This window comes from Staurois parvus, unplaced genomic scaffold (assembly GCF_062004578.1).
Source record: "Staurois parvus isolate SC_StPar_1 unplaced genomic scaffold, SC_StPar_1.0 ptg000254l, whole genome shotgun sequence".
Taxonomy (NCBI): domain Eukaryota; kingdom Metazoa; phylum Chordata; class Amphibia; order Anura; family Ranidae; genus Staurois; species Staurois parvus.
Genome location: NW_028318050.1, coordinates 1,879,793 through 1,898,437, shown reverse-complemented (window position 1 = coordinate 1,898,437; position 18,645 = coordinate 1,879,793). Strand labels below are relative to the sequence as shown.

At 46.7% G+C, this 18,645-nt stretch overlaps 1 protein-coding gene across 1 annotated transcript in view; it reads right to left on the bottom strand.

Annotated features, from left to right (window-relative positions):
- The window catches only part of LOC149459578 (uncharacterized), a 38,542-nt gene extending 21,016 nt beyond the window's left edge, over window positions 1-17,526 (bottom strand). Inside the window, exon 1 of the mRNA XM_089680940.1 lies at window positions 17,258-17,526. Coding sequence (XP_089537066.1) covers window positions 17,258-17,442 — 185 coding nt within the window. The 5' untranslated portion in view covers window positions 17,443-17,526. The remainder of the gene's footprint in view (window positions 1-17,257) is intronic.
- Window positions 17,527-18,645: the final 1,119 nt, after the last annotated feature.

The window sequence follows — 18,645 nt, the reverse complement described above, 5'->3', positions numbered from 1 at the left end:
TTCATGGCGGATTTAGTCAGTTGTGTCAGGAACTGGTGGTTTGAAATCCAGACTAATCCACGCCTGATTCATTTTCACAAACGTGAGTCTCTCCACACTTTGGGTGGACAGTCGTGTCCTCCGCGGAGTTACAATACCTCCTGCCGCACTAAACACGCGCTCCGATGCCACGCTACTGGCCGGGCATGACAGCCTTTCAAGGGCAAATTCAGCTAGTTGGGGCCAAAGGTCAAGTTTCGTTGCCCAGTAGTCAAGGGGATTGTCTACCTCGGTTGGCAGGGTGCTGTCCAAGTAGGCCCAAGCCTGTTGTTTGAGCTCCTGCTCCAGGTCCACCTGATGCTGCTGCTGCTGCTGCGGCTGGTTAGTAGTTTCCTCACTGCGCTGGTGAAGAAAGCTACTCATCATCGACTGCAGACTGAGGCAGCCGCTGCTGGTGGAGCTGCCACTGCTCCTACCACCCCACCCCTCCCCTGCTGCCATGGCAGCGGAACGCGAGCGCACAGGGCCCACAGTGTCTGAGGATGGGCGTTGGCGCACAAAGGCAGAGACCAACTGACTACATAGGTGGTTTTTATAGTACGTAATTTTGGCCTCCCTCTCAGCAGGTGTGAAAAAGGCCACCATTTTGGAACGATAGCGAGGGTCCAACAACGTGGACAGCCAAAAGTCATCCCTCTGTCTGATGGTTATTATTCGGCTGTAGCTACGCAAGCAACCGAGCATGCTATGGGCCATTTGCGCCAAGGAATGCGAGGGACTCCCTGCCTCCATCTCCACAGCATACTGCCACGGTGCGTCTGGGTCCTCTGTCTCCTCCTCCTCCTCCTCTACCAGATGCTCCTGCTCCTCCACTCCTGTCCGCTGAGTGGAAAAACCACCCATTTCACTCAATAATTCCTGAGCACAAATGTCCTCCTCTACCTCCTCCTCCTCTTCCTGTCCTGGCCCCACAGGGGTCATGTGGAGTTGAGATCTGTGCGCCACGTCTACCGCACCCTGACCAGCCATTGTTAACAGCATTTGTTCCAGGACGTGCAACAGAGGAATGACGTCGTTCATCCCATAGTCCTGCCGACTCACGAATAGCGTGGCCTCCTCAAAGGGCCTGAGCAAGCGGCAGGTGTCACGCATGAGCTGCCAATGGCTGACATCGAAGTTACACAGGGGAGTACCTTTATCCGCTTGTAACATCAGGAAATCGGTGATGGCCTTTCGCTGCTCGTAAAGGCGGTCTAACATGTGTAGGGTTGAATTCCACCTTGTTGCAACGTCGCAGATCAGGCGATGCTGTGGAATTCCGTTCTGCCGCTGCAGCTCAAGGAGGGTGTGCTTTGCGGTGTAGGAATGGCTGAAATGCTTGCAAAGTTTACGTGACATTTTAAGGATGTCTTGCAGTGGGATGGTGGATTTTAGGAACCGCTTGACAACCAGATTGAACACGTGAGCCACGCATGGCGCATGGCACAACCTTCCTTGATGCAGAGCAGACACCATGTTCTTTCCGTTGTCGGTCAACATGGTTCCGATTTTCAGTTTGCGCGGAGACAGCCATCTGTCGATTTCTCTGTTCATTACACTCAGAAGTTCCTCCCCTGTGTGACTACGTTCGCCAAGGCATACCAGGTGCAGCACAGCGTGACACCGTTGCGCCCTGCACATGTGATATGCCGGTCGGGTAATGGGACTTGGCACGGGGGTGGCGGCTGAGGACACGGCGGAAGAAGAGGTGGTAGAGGCGGACATGTTTGCTGGACCAAGGATGTGCAAACGTGGAGGCAAAAGCGTCGTGACCTGTCCAAGTTGCTGGTGCGGCTGTGCCGGCACCACGTTCACCCAGTGGGCTGTAAATGACATGTACTGTCCCTGACCGTAGTTACAGCTCCACACGTCGGCGCTGCCGTGCACTTTGGCAGAGACCGACATGCTCAAAGACTGGCCCACCATCTCTTCTACATGTGAATGCAGGGCTGGCACTGCCTTTTGGGCGAAGAAATGACGGCTTGGCACTCTCCACCGCGGCGCGGCACAAGCCATCATTGCTGAGTCCACCAGTTGGAAAGGGAGGGACTGCAGCACCAGCAACTTGGACAGGAGGACGTTCAGCTTTTGCACCGTCGGGTGCGTGCTCGCAAACTGTTGTCTCTTGGAAACGGATTCCAAGAAAGACTGCTGACGGAATCCGAGAAGATGAGTAGCAGGAGAAGGAGCATCTGAACGAGCGGAAGATGCCAACGAGCGACAACTCCCCTCAGCAGAGGTGTTGGAGCCTTGACTGGCTGATAGAGGGCGACTGACGTCGGGTGACGGAGCAAGTAACGGAGCGGGTGATGGAGCGGGGGCTGGGGCAGGCAGAACCGCCGTATCTTTATCACGGTTTTCCCAGGCCACCGAATGGTGACGCTGCATATGCTGACGCAACGCTGTAGTCCCAACATGGGCCCCCTGGCCACGCTTGCATTTCTGGCCACATAGTCGACATACGGCTACGTTTACTTCCTCGGGCGGCTTGACGAAAAATTGCCACACCACCGAGTAGGAAACTTTGCCCCCGCTACTCCTCACTGGCTGACTGCTACTTCCTCCGTGCGCACCGGCACCACTACTGGCCGTGGTGGTAGGCTGCAGTGGAGCTGCTGCTGTACTCCGTGGCCGTTTGGCTCCACTGACACTGCTGCGACCCTGCTGCCTCCTGGGCAACCCACCGACTGTTTTGCTCGCTGCCAAGCTGGCACCCTCTTCTCCTGATGATGCGGAAGAAATTACCTGATGACGACGAGGCTGCCAAGTGCGATCAACCTCCTCATCATCAAGTAGGGTCTCCGCCTCACTACTAGCCCCCTCGGCTGCGTCTGGGTCACGAGACAGACCTGTCTCTAGACCGGCTACCGAGCCACTCTCCTCGCCAGTACTTCTTCGCCTGGCTGCTGAAGAGGAGGATGTCTCCCCCCGTTCCTGACCGCCCTCTGTTAGCTCTTCCTCACTGTACAGTGGGGCTGAGCCCACAGCATGCGATACTTCGCTTGGTGAGGGAACACCAAAGGACAGGGGCAGGTAGAGGACACGTGATTTCAGTGGGCTTGCTCCCGGGCCATGCCAACTAACGGTTGTGTCTGATGTACACACCGACCGTTGGCTGTAGGTGTCAGAGGTGACCTGGGAAGAGGAAGACGACCTAGCCAACCAATCGATGACGGCAGGGTTGTCCGTGGAGACACGACCGCTGGATGACACCGGGAGCACTGGCCTCTGGCTGCGAATAGTGCTGCCTCGACCCCTTCCTCTGCTGCCACGTCTGCTCGCTCCTAAAACATTGCCTCCTCTGCCACTCCTCTGCATGTTGTCTGACATACTCTTTAATTCAACGATTCTGTGTCCCTGAGTAACAATTCTGTGTCCCTCAGTAACAATTCTGTGTCTGTCCCTGAGTAACAATTATGTGGCCCTAAGTAACGGTTCTGTGGCCCTCAGTAACAATTCTGTGTCCCTGAGTAACGTTTCTGTGGCCCTAAGTAACGGTTCTGTGGCCCTCAGTAACAATTCTGTGTCTGTCCCTGAGTAACAATTCTGTGGCCCTAACTAACGTTTCTGTGGCCCTAAGTAACAGTTCTGTGGCCCTCAGTAACAATTCTGTGTCCCTGAGTAACGTTTCTGTGGCCCTAAGTAACAATTCTGTGGCCCTCAGTAACAATTATGTGTCTGTCCCTGAGTAACAATTCTGTGGCCCTAAGTAACGGTTCTGTGGCCCTCAGTAACAATTCTGTGTCCCTGAGTAACGTTTCTGTGGCCCTAAGTAACGGTTCTGTGGCCCTCAGTAACAATTCTGTGTCCCTGAGTAACAATTCTGTGGCCCTAAGTAACGGTTCTGTGGCCCTCAGTAACAATTCTGTGTCCCTCAGTAACAATTCTGTGTCTGTCACTGAGTAACAATTCTGTGGCCCTAAGTAACGGTTCTGTGGCCCTCAGTAACAATTCTGTGTCCCTGAGTAACGTTTCTGTGGCCCTAAGTAACGGTTCTGTGGCCCTCAGTAACAATTCTGTGTCCCTGAGTAACAATTCTGTGTCTGTCCCTGAGTAACAATTCTGTGGCCCTAAGTAACGGTTCTGTGGCCCTCAGTAACAATTCTGTGTCCCTGAGTAACAATTCTGTGGCCCTAAGTAACGGTTCTGTGGCCCTCCGTAACAATTCTGTGTCCCTCAGTAACAATTCTGTGTCTGTCCCTGAGTAACAATTCTGTGGCCCTAACTAACGTTTCTGTGGCCCTAAGTAACAGTTCTGTGGCCCTCAGTAACAATTCTGTGTCCCTGATTAACGTTTCTGTGGCCCTAAGTAACAATTCTGTGGCCCTCAGTAACAATTCTGTGTCTGTCCCTGAGTAACAATTCTGTGGCCCTAAGTAACGGTTCTGTGGCCCTCAGTAACAATTCTGTGTCCCTGAGTAACAATTCTGTGTCTGTCCCTGAGTAACAATTCTGTGGCCCTAGGTAACGGTTCTGTGGCCCTCAGTAACAATTCTGTGTCCCTGAGTAACAATTATGTGGCCCTAAGTAACAGTTCTGTGGCCCTCAGTAACAATTCTGTGTCCCTCAGTAACAATTCTGTGTCTGTCCCTGAGTAACAATTCAGTGGCCCTAACTAACGTTTCTGTGGCCCTAAGTAACAGTTCTGTGGCCCTCAGTAACAATTCTGTGTCCCTGATTAACGTTTCTTTGGCCCTAAGTAACAATTCTGTGTCCCTCAGTAACAATTCTGTGTCTGTCCCTGAGTAACAATTCTGTGGCCCTAAGTAACGGTTCTGTGGCCCTCAGTAACAATTCTGTGTCCCTGAGTAACAATTCTGTGTCTGTCCCTGAGTAACAATTCTGTGGCCCTAGGTAACGGTTCTGTGGCCCTCAGTAACAATTCTGTGTCCCTGAGTAACAATTCTGTGGCCCTAAGTAACAGTTCTGTGGCCCTCAGTAACAATTCTGTGTCCCTCAGTAACAATTCTGTGTCTGTCCCTGAGTAACAATTCTGTGGCCCTAACTAATGTTTCTGTGGCCCTAAGTAACAGTTCTGTGGCCCTCAGTAACAATTCTGTGTCCCAGATTAACGTTTCTGTGGCCCTAAGTAACAATTCTGTGGCCCTCAGTAACAATTTTGTGTCTGTCCCTGAGTAACAATTCTGTGGCCCTAAGTAACGGTTCTGTGTCCCTCAGTAACAATTCTGTGGCCCTAAGTAACGGTTCTGTGGCCCTCAGTAACAATTCTGTGCCCCTGAGTAACAATTCTGTGTCTGTCCCTGAGTAACAATTCTGTGGCCCTAAGTAACGGTTCTGTGGCCCTCTGTAACAATTCTGTGTCCCTGAGTAACAATTCTGTGGCCCTAAGTAACGGTTCTGTGGCCCTCAGTAACAATTCTGTGTCCCTCAGTAACAATTCTGTGTCTGTCCCTGAGTAACAATTCTGTGGCCCTAACTAATGTTTCTGTGGCCCTAAGTAACAGTTCTGTGGCCCTCAGTAACAATTCTGTGTCCCTGATTAACGTTTCTGTGGCCCTAAGTAACAATTCTGTGGCCCTCAGTAACAATTCTGTGTCTGTCCCTGAGTAACAATTCTGTGGCCCTAAGTAACGGTTCTGTGGCCCTCAGTAACAATTCTGTGTCCCTGAGTAACAATTCTGTGTCTGTCCCTGAGTAACAATTCTGTGGCCCTAGGTAACGGTTCTGTGGCCCTCAGTAACAATTCTGTGTCCCTGAGTAACAATTCTGTGGCCCTAAGTAACAGTTCTGTGGCCCTCAGTAACAATTCTGTGTCCCTCAGTAACAATTCTGTGTCTGTCCCTGAGTAACAATTCTGTGGCCCTAACTAACAATTCTGTGGCCCTCAGTAACAATTCTGTGGCCCTAGGTAACGGTTCTGTGGCCCTCAGTAACAATTCTGTGTCCCTGAGTAACAATTCTGTGGCCCTAAGTAACAGTTCTGTGGCCCTCAGTAACAATTCTGTGTCCCTCAGTAACAATTCTGTGTCTGTCCCTGATTAACGTTTCTGTGGCCCTAAGTAACAATTCTGTGGCCCTCAGTAACAATTCTGTGTCTGTCCCTGAGTAACAATTCTGTGGCCCTAACTAACGGTTCTGTGGCCCTCAGTAACAATTCTGTGTCCCTGAGTAACAATTCTGTGGCCCTAAGTAACGGTTCTGTGGCCCTCAGTAACAATTCTGTGTCCCTGAGTAAGAATTCTGTGTCTGTCCCTGAGTAACAATTCTGTGGCCCTAGGTAACGGTTCTGTGGCCCTCAGTAACAATTCTGTGTCCCTGAGTAACAATTCTGTGGCCCTAAGTAACAGTTCTGTGGCCCTCAGTAACAATTCTGTGTCCCTCAGTAACAATTCTGTGTCTGTCCCTGAGTAACAATTCTGTGGCCCTAACTAACGTTTCTGTGGCCCTAAGTAACAGTTCTGTGGCCCTCAGTAACAATTCTGTGTCCCTGATTAACGTTTCTGTGGCCCTAAGTAACAATTCTGTGGCCCTCAGTAACAATTCTGTGTCTGTCCCTGAGTAACAATTCTGTGGCCCTAACTAACGGTTCTGTGGCCCTCAGTAACAATTCTGTGTCCCTCAGTAACAATTCTGTGGCCCTAAGTAACGGTTCTGTGGCCCTCAGTAACAATTCTGTGTCCCTGAGTAACAATTCTGTGTCTGTCCCTGAGTAACAATTCTGTGGCCCTAGGTAACGGTTCTGTGGCCCTCAGTAACAATTCTGTGTCCCTGAGTAACAATTCTGTGGCCCTAAGTAACAGTTCTGTGGCCCTCAGTAACAATTCTGTGTCCCTAAGTAACAATTCTGTGTCTGTCCCTGAGTAACAATTCTGTGGCCCTAGCTAACGTTTCTGTGGCCCTAAGTAACAGTTCTGTGGCCCTCAGTAACAATTCTGTGTCCCTGAGTAACGTTTCTGTGGCCCTAAGTAACAATTCTGTGGCCCTCAGTAACAATTCTGTGTCTGTCCCTGAGTAACAATTCTGTGGCCCTAACTAACGTTTCTGTGGCCCTAAGTAACAGTTCTGTGGCCCTCAGTAACAATTCTGTGGCCCTGAGTAACGTTTCTGTGGCCCTAAGTAACAATTCTGTGGCCCTAAGTAACAATTCTGTCTGTCCCTGAGTAACAATTCTGTGGCCCTAACTAATGTTTCTGTGGCCCTAAGTAACAGTTCTGTGGCCCTCAGTAACAATTCTGTGTCTCTGAGAAACGTTTCTGTGGCCCTAGGTAACGGTTCTGTGGCCCTCAGTAACAATTCTGTGTCCCTGAGTAACAATTCTGTGGCCCTAAGTAACAGTTCTGTGGCCCTCAGTAACAATTCTGTGTCCCTAAGTAACAATTCTGTGTCTGTCCCTGAGTAACAATTCTGTGGCCCTAGCTAACGTTTCTGTGGCCCTAAGTAACAGTTCTGTGGCCCTCAGTAACAATTCTGTGTCCCTGAGTAACGTTTCTGTGGCCCTAAGTAACAATTCTGTGGCCCTCAGTAACAATTCTGTGTCTGTCCCTGAGTAACAATTCTGTGGCCCTAACTAACGTTTCTGTGGCCCTAAGTAACAGTTCTGTGGCCCTAAGTAACAATTCTGTGGCCCTCAGTAACAATTCTGTGTCTGTCCCTGAGTAACAATTCTGTGGCCCTAACTAACGTTTCTGTGGCCCTAAGTAACAGTTCTGTGGCCCTCAGTAACAATTCTGTGGCCCTGAGTAACGTTTCTGTGGCCCTAAGTAACAATTCTGTGGCCCTAAGTAACAATTCTGTCTGTCCCTGAGTAACAATTCTGTGGCCCTAACTAATGTTTCTGTGGCCCTAAGTAACAGTTCTGTGGCCCTCAGTAACAATTCTGTGTCTCTGAGAAACGTTTCTGTGGCCCTAGGTAACGGTTCTGTGGCCCTCAGTACAATTCTGTGTCCCTGAGTAACAATTCTGTAGCCCTAAGTAACAGTTCTGTGGCCCTCAGTAACAATTCTGTGTCCCTCAGTAACAATTCTGTGTCTGTCCCTGAGTAACAATTCTGTGGCCCTAACTAACGTTTCTGTGGCCCTAAGTAACAGTTCTGTGGCCCTCAGTAACAATTCTGTGTCCCTGATTAACGATTCTGTGGCCCTAAGTAACAATTCTGTGGCCCTCAGTAACAATTCTGTGTCTGTCCCTGAGTAACAATTCTGTGGCCCTAACTAACGGTTCTGTGGCCCTCAGTAACAATTCTGTGTCCCTGAGTAACAATTCTGTGGCCCTAAGTAACGGTTCTGTGGCCCTCAGTAACAATTCTGTGTCCCTGAGTAACAATTCTGTGTCTGTCCCTGAGTAACAATTCTGTGGCCCTAGGTAACGGTTCTGTGGCCCTCAGTAACAATTCTGTGTCCCTGAGTAACAATTCTGTGGCCCTAAGTAACAGTTCTGTGGCCCTCAGTAACAATTCTGTGTCCCTCAGTAACAATTCTGTGTCTGTCCCTGAGTAACAATTCTGTGGCCCTAACTAACGTTTCTGTGGCCCTAAGTAACAGTTCTGTGGCCCTCAGTAACAATTCTGTGTCCCTGAGTATCGTTTCTGTGGCCCTAAGTAACAATTCTGTGGCCCTCAGTAACAATTCTGTGTCTGTCCCTGAGTAACAATTCTGTGGCCCTAACTAACGTTTCTGTGGCCCTAATTAACAGTTCTGTGGCCCTAAGTAACAATTCTGTGGCCCTCAGTAACAATTCTGTGTCTGTCCCTGAGTAACAATTCTGTGGCCCTAACTAACGTTTCTGTGGCCCTAAGTAACAGTTCTGTGGCCCTCAGTAACAATTCTGTGGCCCTGAGTAACGTTTCTGTGGCCCTAAGTAACAATTCTGTGGCCCTAAGTAACAATTCTGTCTGTCCCTGAGTAACAATTCTGTGGCCCTAACTAACGTTTCTGTGGCCCTCAGTAACAATTCTGTGTCTCTGAGAAACGTTTCTGTGGCCCTAAGTAACAATTCTGTGGCCCTCAGTAACAATTCTGTCTGTCCCTGAGTAACAATTCTGTGGCCCTAACTAGCGTTTCTGTGGCTCTAAGTAACGATTCTGTGGCCCTCACTAACAATTCTGTGTCCCTGAGTAATGTTTCTCTGTCCCTAAGTAACGTTTCTGTGGCCCTAACTCTGTCCCTAATACAGAGCGGTCTGCCTCTCTTGAGTGACTGGAGGCAAATGGAGAATTCTAAAATGGCCGCCATTTATAGCTCGACCATTACACAGTGCTGGCTGGCTGGCTGCTGATTGGCTAATGCGATCACATGTCCTTAAGGAATGCATTATGGGTCAGCGCGCCCTGTCTGCGCGCCTTCCCAGACATCCCCGCTCCGTCGCCGCACATGTCCGCCGCCATTTTAGGAAAAATTTCGATTCACGCGTCCGAAGTAGGCTATTTTTTGGATTCGGAATCGAAAATTTTCCAATATTCGACTCGAATTCCACTTCGCCTACTTCGATTCGCTCATCTCTAGTGAACAGCTTAATGTAAAAAGAGCTTAACGTACCATAATGTGCCTAAATATCAATCTATTGACTTGAAACTTTGCACAGCCCAAGTACCCAACATCCCAAACATGTCCTAGAAGTTTCATAGATTTCGGCCTTCCACAAAGATAATGGGGGACATTAAACTTTTTTTGGGGGAGCTTAATGTGGCTTAATGTACATAACAGATCTTAGATGTTCACCAATTTCCCCCAAACTTCACACACTACACATGTAGAAGACTCTACATCACGGGTACTGAATTAAAATTCACAAAAGTCCGGTTTTTAATACTTTCTTTCTGCAGAGGTCTGAATTTCATTTTTCTTCTATGACTCAGATCTTTAAATTCACAATTAATGTCCTCAGTTCCCCTTTTCCAATCACACCCCTCTTTACATCACAAACCCCTTTCACATCGGAGCCCCCAAACATTACAGCCCCGCTTACATCACACCCCCCTTGAAATCATAGACCCTTCTCTCACATCACAGTCGCCCTTGCAATCAAAACTCCCCACATCACAGCTCACCCCCTCTTGACATCACAGCCCTCCTCCTCACATCACAAACCCTTCATATCACAGCCCCCCTCTCACATTACAGCCCCCCCACATCATAGCCCTCATTTTACATCACTGGCACCCATATCACATCACAGCCCGCCCATATCACAGCTCCTCCATCTTACATCACAGCCCGCCTTATCACAGCTCCCCATCTCGCATCACAGCTCCCTCTTCTCTCATCACAGCCCGGCTTATCACAGCTCCCCCTCCTGCATCAGAGCTCCCCCTTCTCAAATCACGGCCCCCCATACCACAGCTTCTCCCTCTCATATTATTTACCCCCCTCACAAACCTTCATATTACAGATCCCCCCCATTCTCATCACAGCCCCTTATATCACAGCTCCCCATTCTCACATCACAGCCCCCTATATCACATCACAGCCCCCCCATATCACAGATTCTCCCTATCATATTACAGCTCCCCAAGTATTACAATTTCCCTCTCTCACAGCCACTCATATCACAGCTCACCCCACACAGCTCCCCCCTCTCAGTTTCCAGCCCCCCATATCACAGCTCCCTCTCTGACATCAAAGCCCCCCATAATCTCCCCCTAGCTTAACTCAGTGTTGTGGAGGGCGGGGAGAGTGGCAGGGTAAATTCCTCTTCGGGGTGCGCACAACTACATGTGTAGTGTGGGAAGTTTGGGGGAGATTGGTGAACATCTAAGATCTGTTATGTACGTTAAGCCACATTAAGCACCCCAAAAAAAGTGTAATGTCCCCCATTATCTTTGTGGAAGGTCGAAATCTAAGAAACTTCTAGGACCTGTTTGGGATGTTGAGAACTTGGGCTGTGCAAAGTTTCAAGTCAATAGATTGATATTTAGGCACATTATGGTACGTTAAGCTCTTTTTACATTAAGCTGTTCACATTAAATGTTTTAGCACTGTAAAATATAGCTTAATGTGAATAACTTTTGGTGTGATTTACCAAATGACCTGAAATTTTGAGAATATGTTGGTATAGATAGAGTCTTCTAATGTGTAAAGTTTGGGGGAGATTGGTCAACATCTAAGCTCTTTTTTGTACGTTAAGCCACATTAAGCTCCCCAAAAAACAAGGTTAATGTCCCCCATTTTCTTTGTGGAAGGCTGAAATCTATGAAACTTCTAGGACATGTTTGGGACATTGAGAACTTGCTCTGTGCAAAGTTTCAAGTCAATAGATTGAGATTTAGCGAGTTTATTACACGTTAAGCTACATTAAGCCATTTTCACATTAAATGTTTTAGTCTGTTCCCTCAGGAACTTAGGGGGGAGATTACCAAATTGGGAGACTGCACAGACCACCTTGAGTAAACGTTTGATGAATTGGTGCAATATGTACATGTCATGGAGGATAATGTGAACCTGTGTAGTATGTTATATTAACTCCCAAATAATAATAACTCCCCAGTCATTTTTATATATGTAATAATAACTCCTCTAGTTTTGAAGAAGCTAAATTACATAAAAGTTGAAAGTAAGAACTTAAATGAATATGCCTGATCTGTTAATATATACGTAAGAGTGTTAACAGGTTTTAATTATTGAAAGTTATCAATTATTTGGAGGATCAATTCTTTAAAGCGCCAAATTCTTTAAAACACCAAAATCCAAGTTATAAATGCACTCATTTGTTTAACAATAAACATTTAATTAAAAAATTGAATTTATTTTAGATAACTTACGCCTTTTTCTGTTTGGGAGTTATTATTATTTGGGAGTTAATATAACATACTGCACCTGAAACACTCCGTGTCTCAATTACAGCTCCAGGAGGAAGACCTGGAAAACAGGGAACGCTCCAGAACAGAATATTCGTGTTTGTGGCATCTCTGAAATGGTCTCTGACTTCAGTGTAACTTGCTGTCTCTGTTTACCACCCTGGCCCCCAAGGTTCCAGATGTTGATTGGCGCATGGGCCAGGCCCATAGGTCATTAGGCCTAAAACCTCCTGAAGGCACTAGTCCCAGAGATGTTATTCATTTTCACTACTTTGACAGCAAAGAAGCTCTGCTGTCCTCTACTCACAACAAGTCCTCCCTGAAATTCAAAGGAAACAAGCTTCAAATTTTCAGTAATTTATCTCCAATCGCCTTGGTAAAAAAGATGTGTCTTGAAGCCAGTCACCACTCATCTCCAGCAACAACGTATAGCTTACCAGTGGGAATTTCCTTTCAAGCTAGTTGTCTCCAAAGATGATGCCCAAGTCATACTCCTTGACCTGCATGAAGCAGACTCCTTCTTTAAACAGCTGGGACTCCCTCCCCTATCGGAAGAGACTTTTCTACAACCTCCTACACCATCCAGGCCTTCTGCTACTCCACGCAAGACCTGGACACCCTCTAAACCTGGGAAGAAGAGATTTCCTCGCACAGATCAACGTCCCCACCTTGCTGGTTCGGTGGGCCCCACCACCTGACTCTTTAATGTATCAGGTTCCCCACCCTTTTAATTGAGATTCTATATCCCCATGTGTGCCTTAGCAATTTTCCTTATTGATGTGTCCTGATTACAACTGCCATGTGAATTACTGAGGTAGGCACCTGCTGGTTAGGGTCAGCTGCCGTGTTGCCCCCTGGTGCATCAGGCCTTTGGCCCTGACGACTCGGGATATCTCCAATATCCTGGGTACATATCTTTGATGAGATCTTTGTTTCAATACATAATCCCTATGGCCTCTGTTCTGAGTGATACATTTGTTTGTGATAGGCCTGTTGCCATGATAATCACCTGGTTCTCTATTTCTGTTGTTTTCTGTTTTGCCTCATTGAAGATAATTTTTCTGTATACTCTGGTCACGCAGCTGCTACACTCATTACTGTTTCATGATGGCTTTAAGGCTGTTGTCATATTAATGTCAAAGGTCTTAATTCAGTTAAAAAATGATGGATGGCTCTGAAGGAGTTCTGATCCTCGGGAAAAGATATTATGTTCATTCAGGAAACCCATTTCAAACAGGATGGCTCTTTTCGCTTTACCTCCAAGAGATTTCCACACTCCTATCCGGCTTTTGATCCCTCTGGGAAAGCCGGAGTGGCTATTTTGATCCGGAAAAACTGCTCCCTGCGAGCTTCCTCCTCTCGGGATGACCAACTTGGTCGTTATGTTCTGTTGGAATGTATGTACGAGGGCTCCCCATTTGTGCTTTTGAATTTGTATGCACCCAATTCAGGTCAGCTGTTATTTCTCTCTCAAATTCTGGATAAATTGTGTTCACTATCTACTCCATGCATGATTGTTGGGTGGATTTTAACCTGGTTATGTCTCCTCATAAGGATAGGAAGGTCCTTTTTGCATCTACTCTGTCGAAGAGGCTATGCTCCTCCTCGACGGCTTTCCCTTAACTGGTCCGGGGGCATCGCCTCCTTGACGCCTGGTGGGTCAAACACCCTCTCCATAGGCAATTTACATTTTATTCTACTCCACATCGTATGTTTCCTCGATTGGATTATTTTCTTGTTACCGCCCCCTTGATCCCCTTTTTGACTTGGTCAGATCATGCCTCATTGTTGCTTAATCTCCTTCTTCCTAACTCCTCCCCTAAGGTCTGCCACTGGCGCCTCAATGAGAGTTTTCTGCGCTCTGAACAACTTCGAAAGGAGCTATCTCGGGCTCTGGATGCTTATTTTCAACATAACATTGGCTCAAAATCTTCATCCTCTACCCTCTGGGAGGTCCATAAGGCTGTTTTCAGAGGTCTTTGTATTTCCATGGGCGCTCGTTTAGAGAAGACTTCAGTTTGTGCCAGTCAGGCCCTCTTATGTTAATTATCTTTAGCCAAACGTCGATTGTTAGATAACCCATCTTCAGAAAGTTTCCTACATACGGGATCAAATTAGGGCTCTTGACCTGCATAAAACTGCCCAGTTTCTCACCTGGGCTAAGCAAAAATGTTATGAGTTTTCTAATAAACCGCATTGCATGACCATAAATAGACTGAAATCTCAAACATCCCCCTCACTACCAGGCCACCTACTCCAGTCTGATGGCAAACCCACATATGACCCGCATGTTATGGCTACAGTATTTGGGGAATACTGTGAGAAGCTTTATAATTGACTAGCCCCGGATACTCCCCCTCCCCTTCAGATGGCTGCTTTTGATGCTTTTTCTGACTCTTTACAATTGCCATGTTTGACACCTTCCGATGTTTATAGCTTTGAATGAGGACATCTCCATTGAGGAATTGTTGGATGTTGTCAAGCATCTTCCTACTCACAAGTCCCCAGGGCCAGACGGTCTTCCTTACTCATATTACAAGTCCTTTATGGGCATCTTAGCACCTCATCTTTTGTCCTTGTTTTGGGATCTCCTGAAGAGGTCGCATCCACACGGTTATTTTACATGCGTATACATTTCTGTGATGCCCAAGCTGGATAAGGAGCATTCCCTTCCAGATAATTGTCGTCCAATAGCCTTATTAAATTCTGACTACAAGATTTTTCCGAAAATAATAGCTAACAGACTGGCCAAATGTATCTCCAAGCTTATACACAGAGACCAGGTGGGCTTTGTCCCGGCTAGACATGCCACAGACAACACCAGGAGGACCATTGACCTGATTGATCTTGTTAATAAGTCCCAGACTCCTGCCCTCTTGTTGATCTTGGATGCCCAAAAAGCATTTGACCGATTAAGTTGGTCATACATGTTTCTGGTCCTGGAGAGGTTTGGGTTTAGTGGTCCATTTGGAGCTGCTTTAAAAGCCCTTTACTCCACTCCCTCTTCCCACGTCAAATTAGCATCGTTCTTATCCCCTTCCTTTCGGATGTCCAATGGTACATGCCAGAGATGCCCGCTTTCCCCTTTGTTGTTTATCCTCTGTTTGGAACCCCTGGCTATAGCTATTAGATCCAATCCGGATATCCATGGAATACGCACTCACAATACTGACTTTAAACTGTCTTTGTTCGCTGGTGATATCTTGCTGACACTGACGGAGCCCCACGTTACTCTGCCAGTCTTACATCGCACTTTACAGATTTTTGGTGCCCTGTCAAGTTATAAGGTTAACGCATCTAAAACTGAAGCATTACCACTCCACATACCATCTACCATTTTATCTTCCCTTCAGTTAAACTATCCTTATCAATGGTGCCCCCACGCCTTGAGGTATTTAGGTATTAGCCTTACCTCCTCTTACCATTCCCTTTATGAAGCTAATTTCTCCCGTTTCATTCAATTTCTCAATCCTTAAAATCTTTGGACAATCTTTCCATTTCATTCCTTGGAAGGATTAATATGCTAAAAATGACCATACTGCCCAAACCTCTGTATCTGTTTGAGACACTTCCTATTCCTATTCCCATGTCCAAGTTGCACTCCCTTCAGAGATCCTTCCTCCACTTCATCTGGCATAATAAATCTCACCGAATTGCCCGTATGGTCCTTCTTTCTCCTCGATCTAGGGGAGGTCTGGGGACCCCAGACATTGTGTCGTATTATTTGGCTACTCACCTTCATGCTCTTGTCTCCTGGTCCTCCCAGCATCCCAATAATAAATGGGCTGAGATTCAATGGCTACAATTACGTCCGACGCACCCTTGTTCCATACTCTGGTTTATGACCAACATTGAATCCACCTCCCATAAACATCTCCTGCTTGGGCCCATGCATTTTACGTTATCTATATGGAGACGGTGTGGGTTAAATTTGCCCTGTTTTTGTGTTTCCCCCTGACCAATGTCATACTTAATCCCAGTCTCCCAGATAGTTTGGCTTTGGCTCGCGTGAGTCCCTGGGCCGAGGCCAATCTATATCAATTGCGATATTTGGTCCACCCATTGACTCGTAAGCTTAAGTCCTTTTCTGAGATTCAAAAAGCTACTTGTATGTCACCTCACCAGTATTATGTTTATTTACAGGTACGTCACTTTTTCTCGTCCAAAGCCCCTTCTCTAACTCTTGAGAAGCCTATTCCCTTTGTACACATCTGCATTCAGGGTCCATACCAATAGGGCATCATTTCCTCTACTTATAAGCTGCTTCATGACGCCTGCTCCTTACTATTGATACACACCTTTATATGCCCAAATGGCCCCGAATCCTCCAACGTGATATTGCCTTGGATCAATGGAGTAGGATTTGGGAGGCTGCCTCCAGATCTTCTATTTGTGTAGTATACATAGAAAACACTTACAAAATACTGATGTTTTGGTATAAGACCCCTGAGGTTCTCCATGCTCGTAATCTGAGTGTTTCTCCTGTCTGCTGGTGATGTGACAAGGAAACTGGCACTCTCACATTTTCTGGACTTGCACACATTGTACCCTTCTGGAGAGAGGTCCTTAACCTTTTGCAGCTACTTTTACAGGCTCCTATTTCATTTGAGCCCATCCACTTTTTGCTGGACCTACCTTTTTCAGTCCTCTCCAAATTTGCCAGGAAACTGTCCTCCCATGTTTTAACAGCGGCCAGGAGAACTATTCCCATGCATTGGCTTTCTACTACGCCTCCTACACAATCGGAATTGGTGAAGGTTACAGCAGAGATTAGATGGAGTACCTCACTGCCTTGCATGCTAACTCTGTCCCCATCTTTGAGGCAGTTTGGGAACCGTTGGATCTTTCCGTTTCCGATTTACGTTCTCAATTGTATGAAAATGATGGCTAATTCACTGTTATGTGCTGAACTTGTATGTACCTATATGTCTCTCATCGATGAGCCTTTCTTTGTTCTTTCATTGTCTTGTGAATGTTATTCCATGACTTTGTGCAACTCTGTTGGTTGTAAGCTTTTTAAAAATCAATAAAAAGTAAATTAAAAAAAAAAAAGTTTTCATGGTGTTACATATATGCATTAAAAGAGGAGGTGAAAAACAAGCTGAACTCAGTCACATGATAGCAGACCGGAGGCCCAGTCAGCTGCAGCCATGGAATTCCCTGAAGTCAGTCCTAGAAAAGGAGCGGGGAGGCTGGTGATATCATCAACCTAAAAAGGCCACATGGTTAGACTTGGTCCAGGACATTCTCCAAATGTGACCATGGGGCCACATAGGATCAATGATGTCACCAGTATCCCCCCCCCCCCCAGCCACATAAAACAAAATTCAACGGCTGCAGCTGATTGGGCCGCTGACAGTTTCTGGCTGATCTTATCTCATCCTTAAAGAGGCTCTTCTGCACTCCTCAGTACATATAGAAATGATTGCTGGGCCTTTATGTTACAAAGTATAGACAGATGTTTAGAATGGACTTGGATCATCTTACCGTTCTGCTCCCTGATCATTCGCTGCCACTTCCAGATCATTTGATACTGTTTCATGATCATTCAGTGCTTCTTCCCAGCCATTTGGTGCTGCACACTCTTTATTCGGTGTTGCCTCCGCTCCCCGATCATTGGCTGCCACTCCCTGATCATTCAGTGTTGCCCCCTCTTCCCCTGGTGCTGCCATTTCCTTCTCTCTCCTTTTCTCTGATCACAGCCGGTCTCTGGTCAGTAATGGTTGTATTCTCGTCTTCTCCTCTCCCTGGGATAATGTCTGTATACAGGGGAGGGGGTGGAAATGTCGCCCCACCTTACAGAAATATGTGCGATTGCTTTCACTTTCACATCAAGCAAACCTATTCCTTCATGTTGTTTAGAAGAGACGCAGATGTTCCTTTTGTTTCAGAAGAAACCTGACAGTCATGTTTAAATCCAAATGTGAAAAACTTGTAAAAAGTAAAGTGGACCTGTCAGTAACTGCACCAGACTGTATGAATAATTCCTGATATGTCACAATGTACAGCAACAGGGTCATTGTTCAGAAAAGCTCCACCTCTTATCACTACAAATCCAGCCTTGATCTCCAGTCAGTGACTTTGCCTAGGCAGAGATGATGTCTTTAGTCTGCTGCAGTCAGGAGGAAGCTTTCCCCTAGTCTCCTCTCCCCCACTAATCAGATTGCAACATTGTAACTTTGTAGAAAATCACAAGCTGAAATGCTGCAGCAAGGGGCTGATCTGTGTCAAACATTTGTGAACACAACCAAGAACGACACAGGCAACAGAATTTCCATAAATGTGTCATCTGTAAACTGACATCTTAGTCCAGGAAGTGGATGGTGACCCTGGTTGATGCCTGAATAAAGATGGTGCCGCCCACGTAGAGAGAAAAGCAGATGGCAATATTGTCAGAGGGATTTCTGTGAGCTCTGTGAGAGGTTTACCATACCTAGAAGTACTACTGATCACTTCTATATCCATTGATAACTGAGCATAGTAAACTGTGTTTACTATGTCAGTTTATGAGTGAAAAGGAGTCTCTATACAGACTCCTCATTCACTCATGTAATGTGCAGCTTAGCCTGGTCTGCCTTCAATTCCTTTCTCTGTCTTAAAAAAGAGACATCAGGGGGTCTGTTTTGACACCTGATATCTCACCACGCCCCCCCCCCCCCAAAAAAAAGTACGAAATATTTAAAAATAAAATTGTAAAAAAAAATTCAATAAATAATTATAATTAAAAAACATAGTAAGTAGGGAAGCAGCGATCCGAGTATGAGTACCGATACTTTGCATCACGATTTGTGTCCATACAAAATGAATGGGTGTAAATGACACTGCAAAGAATGGCATGTGATTTGGACAGGTATGCGGTGCAGTTCCTGTCCAAA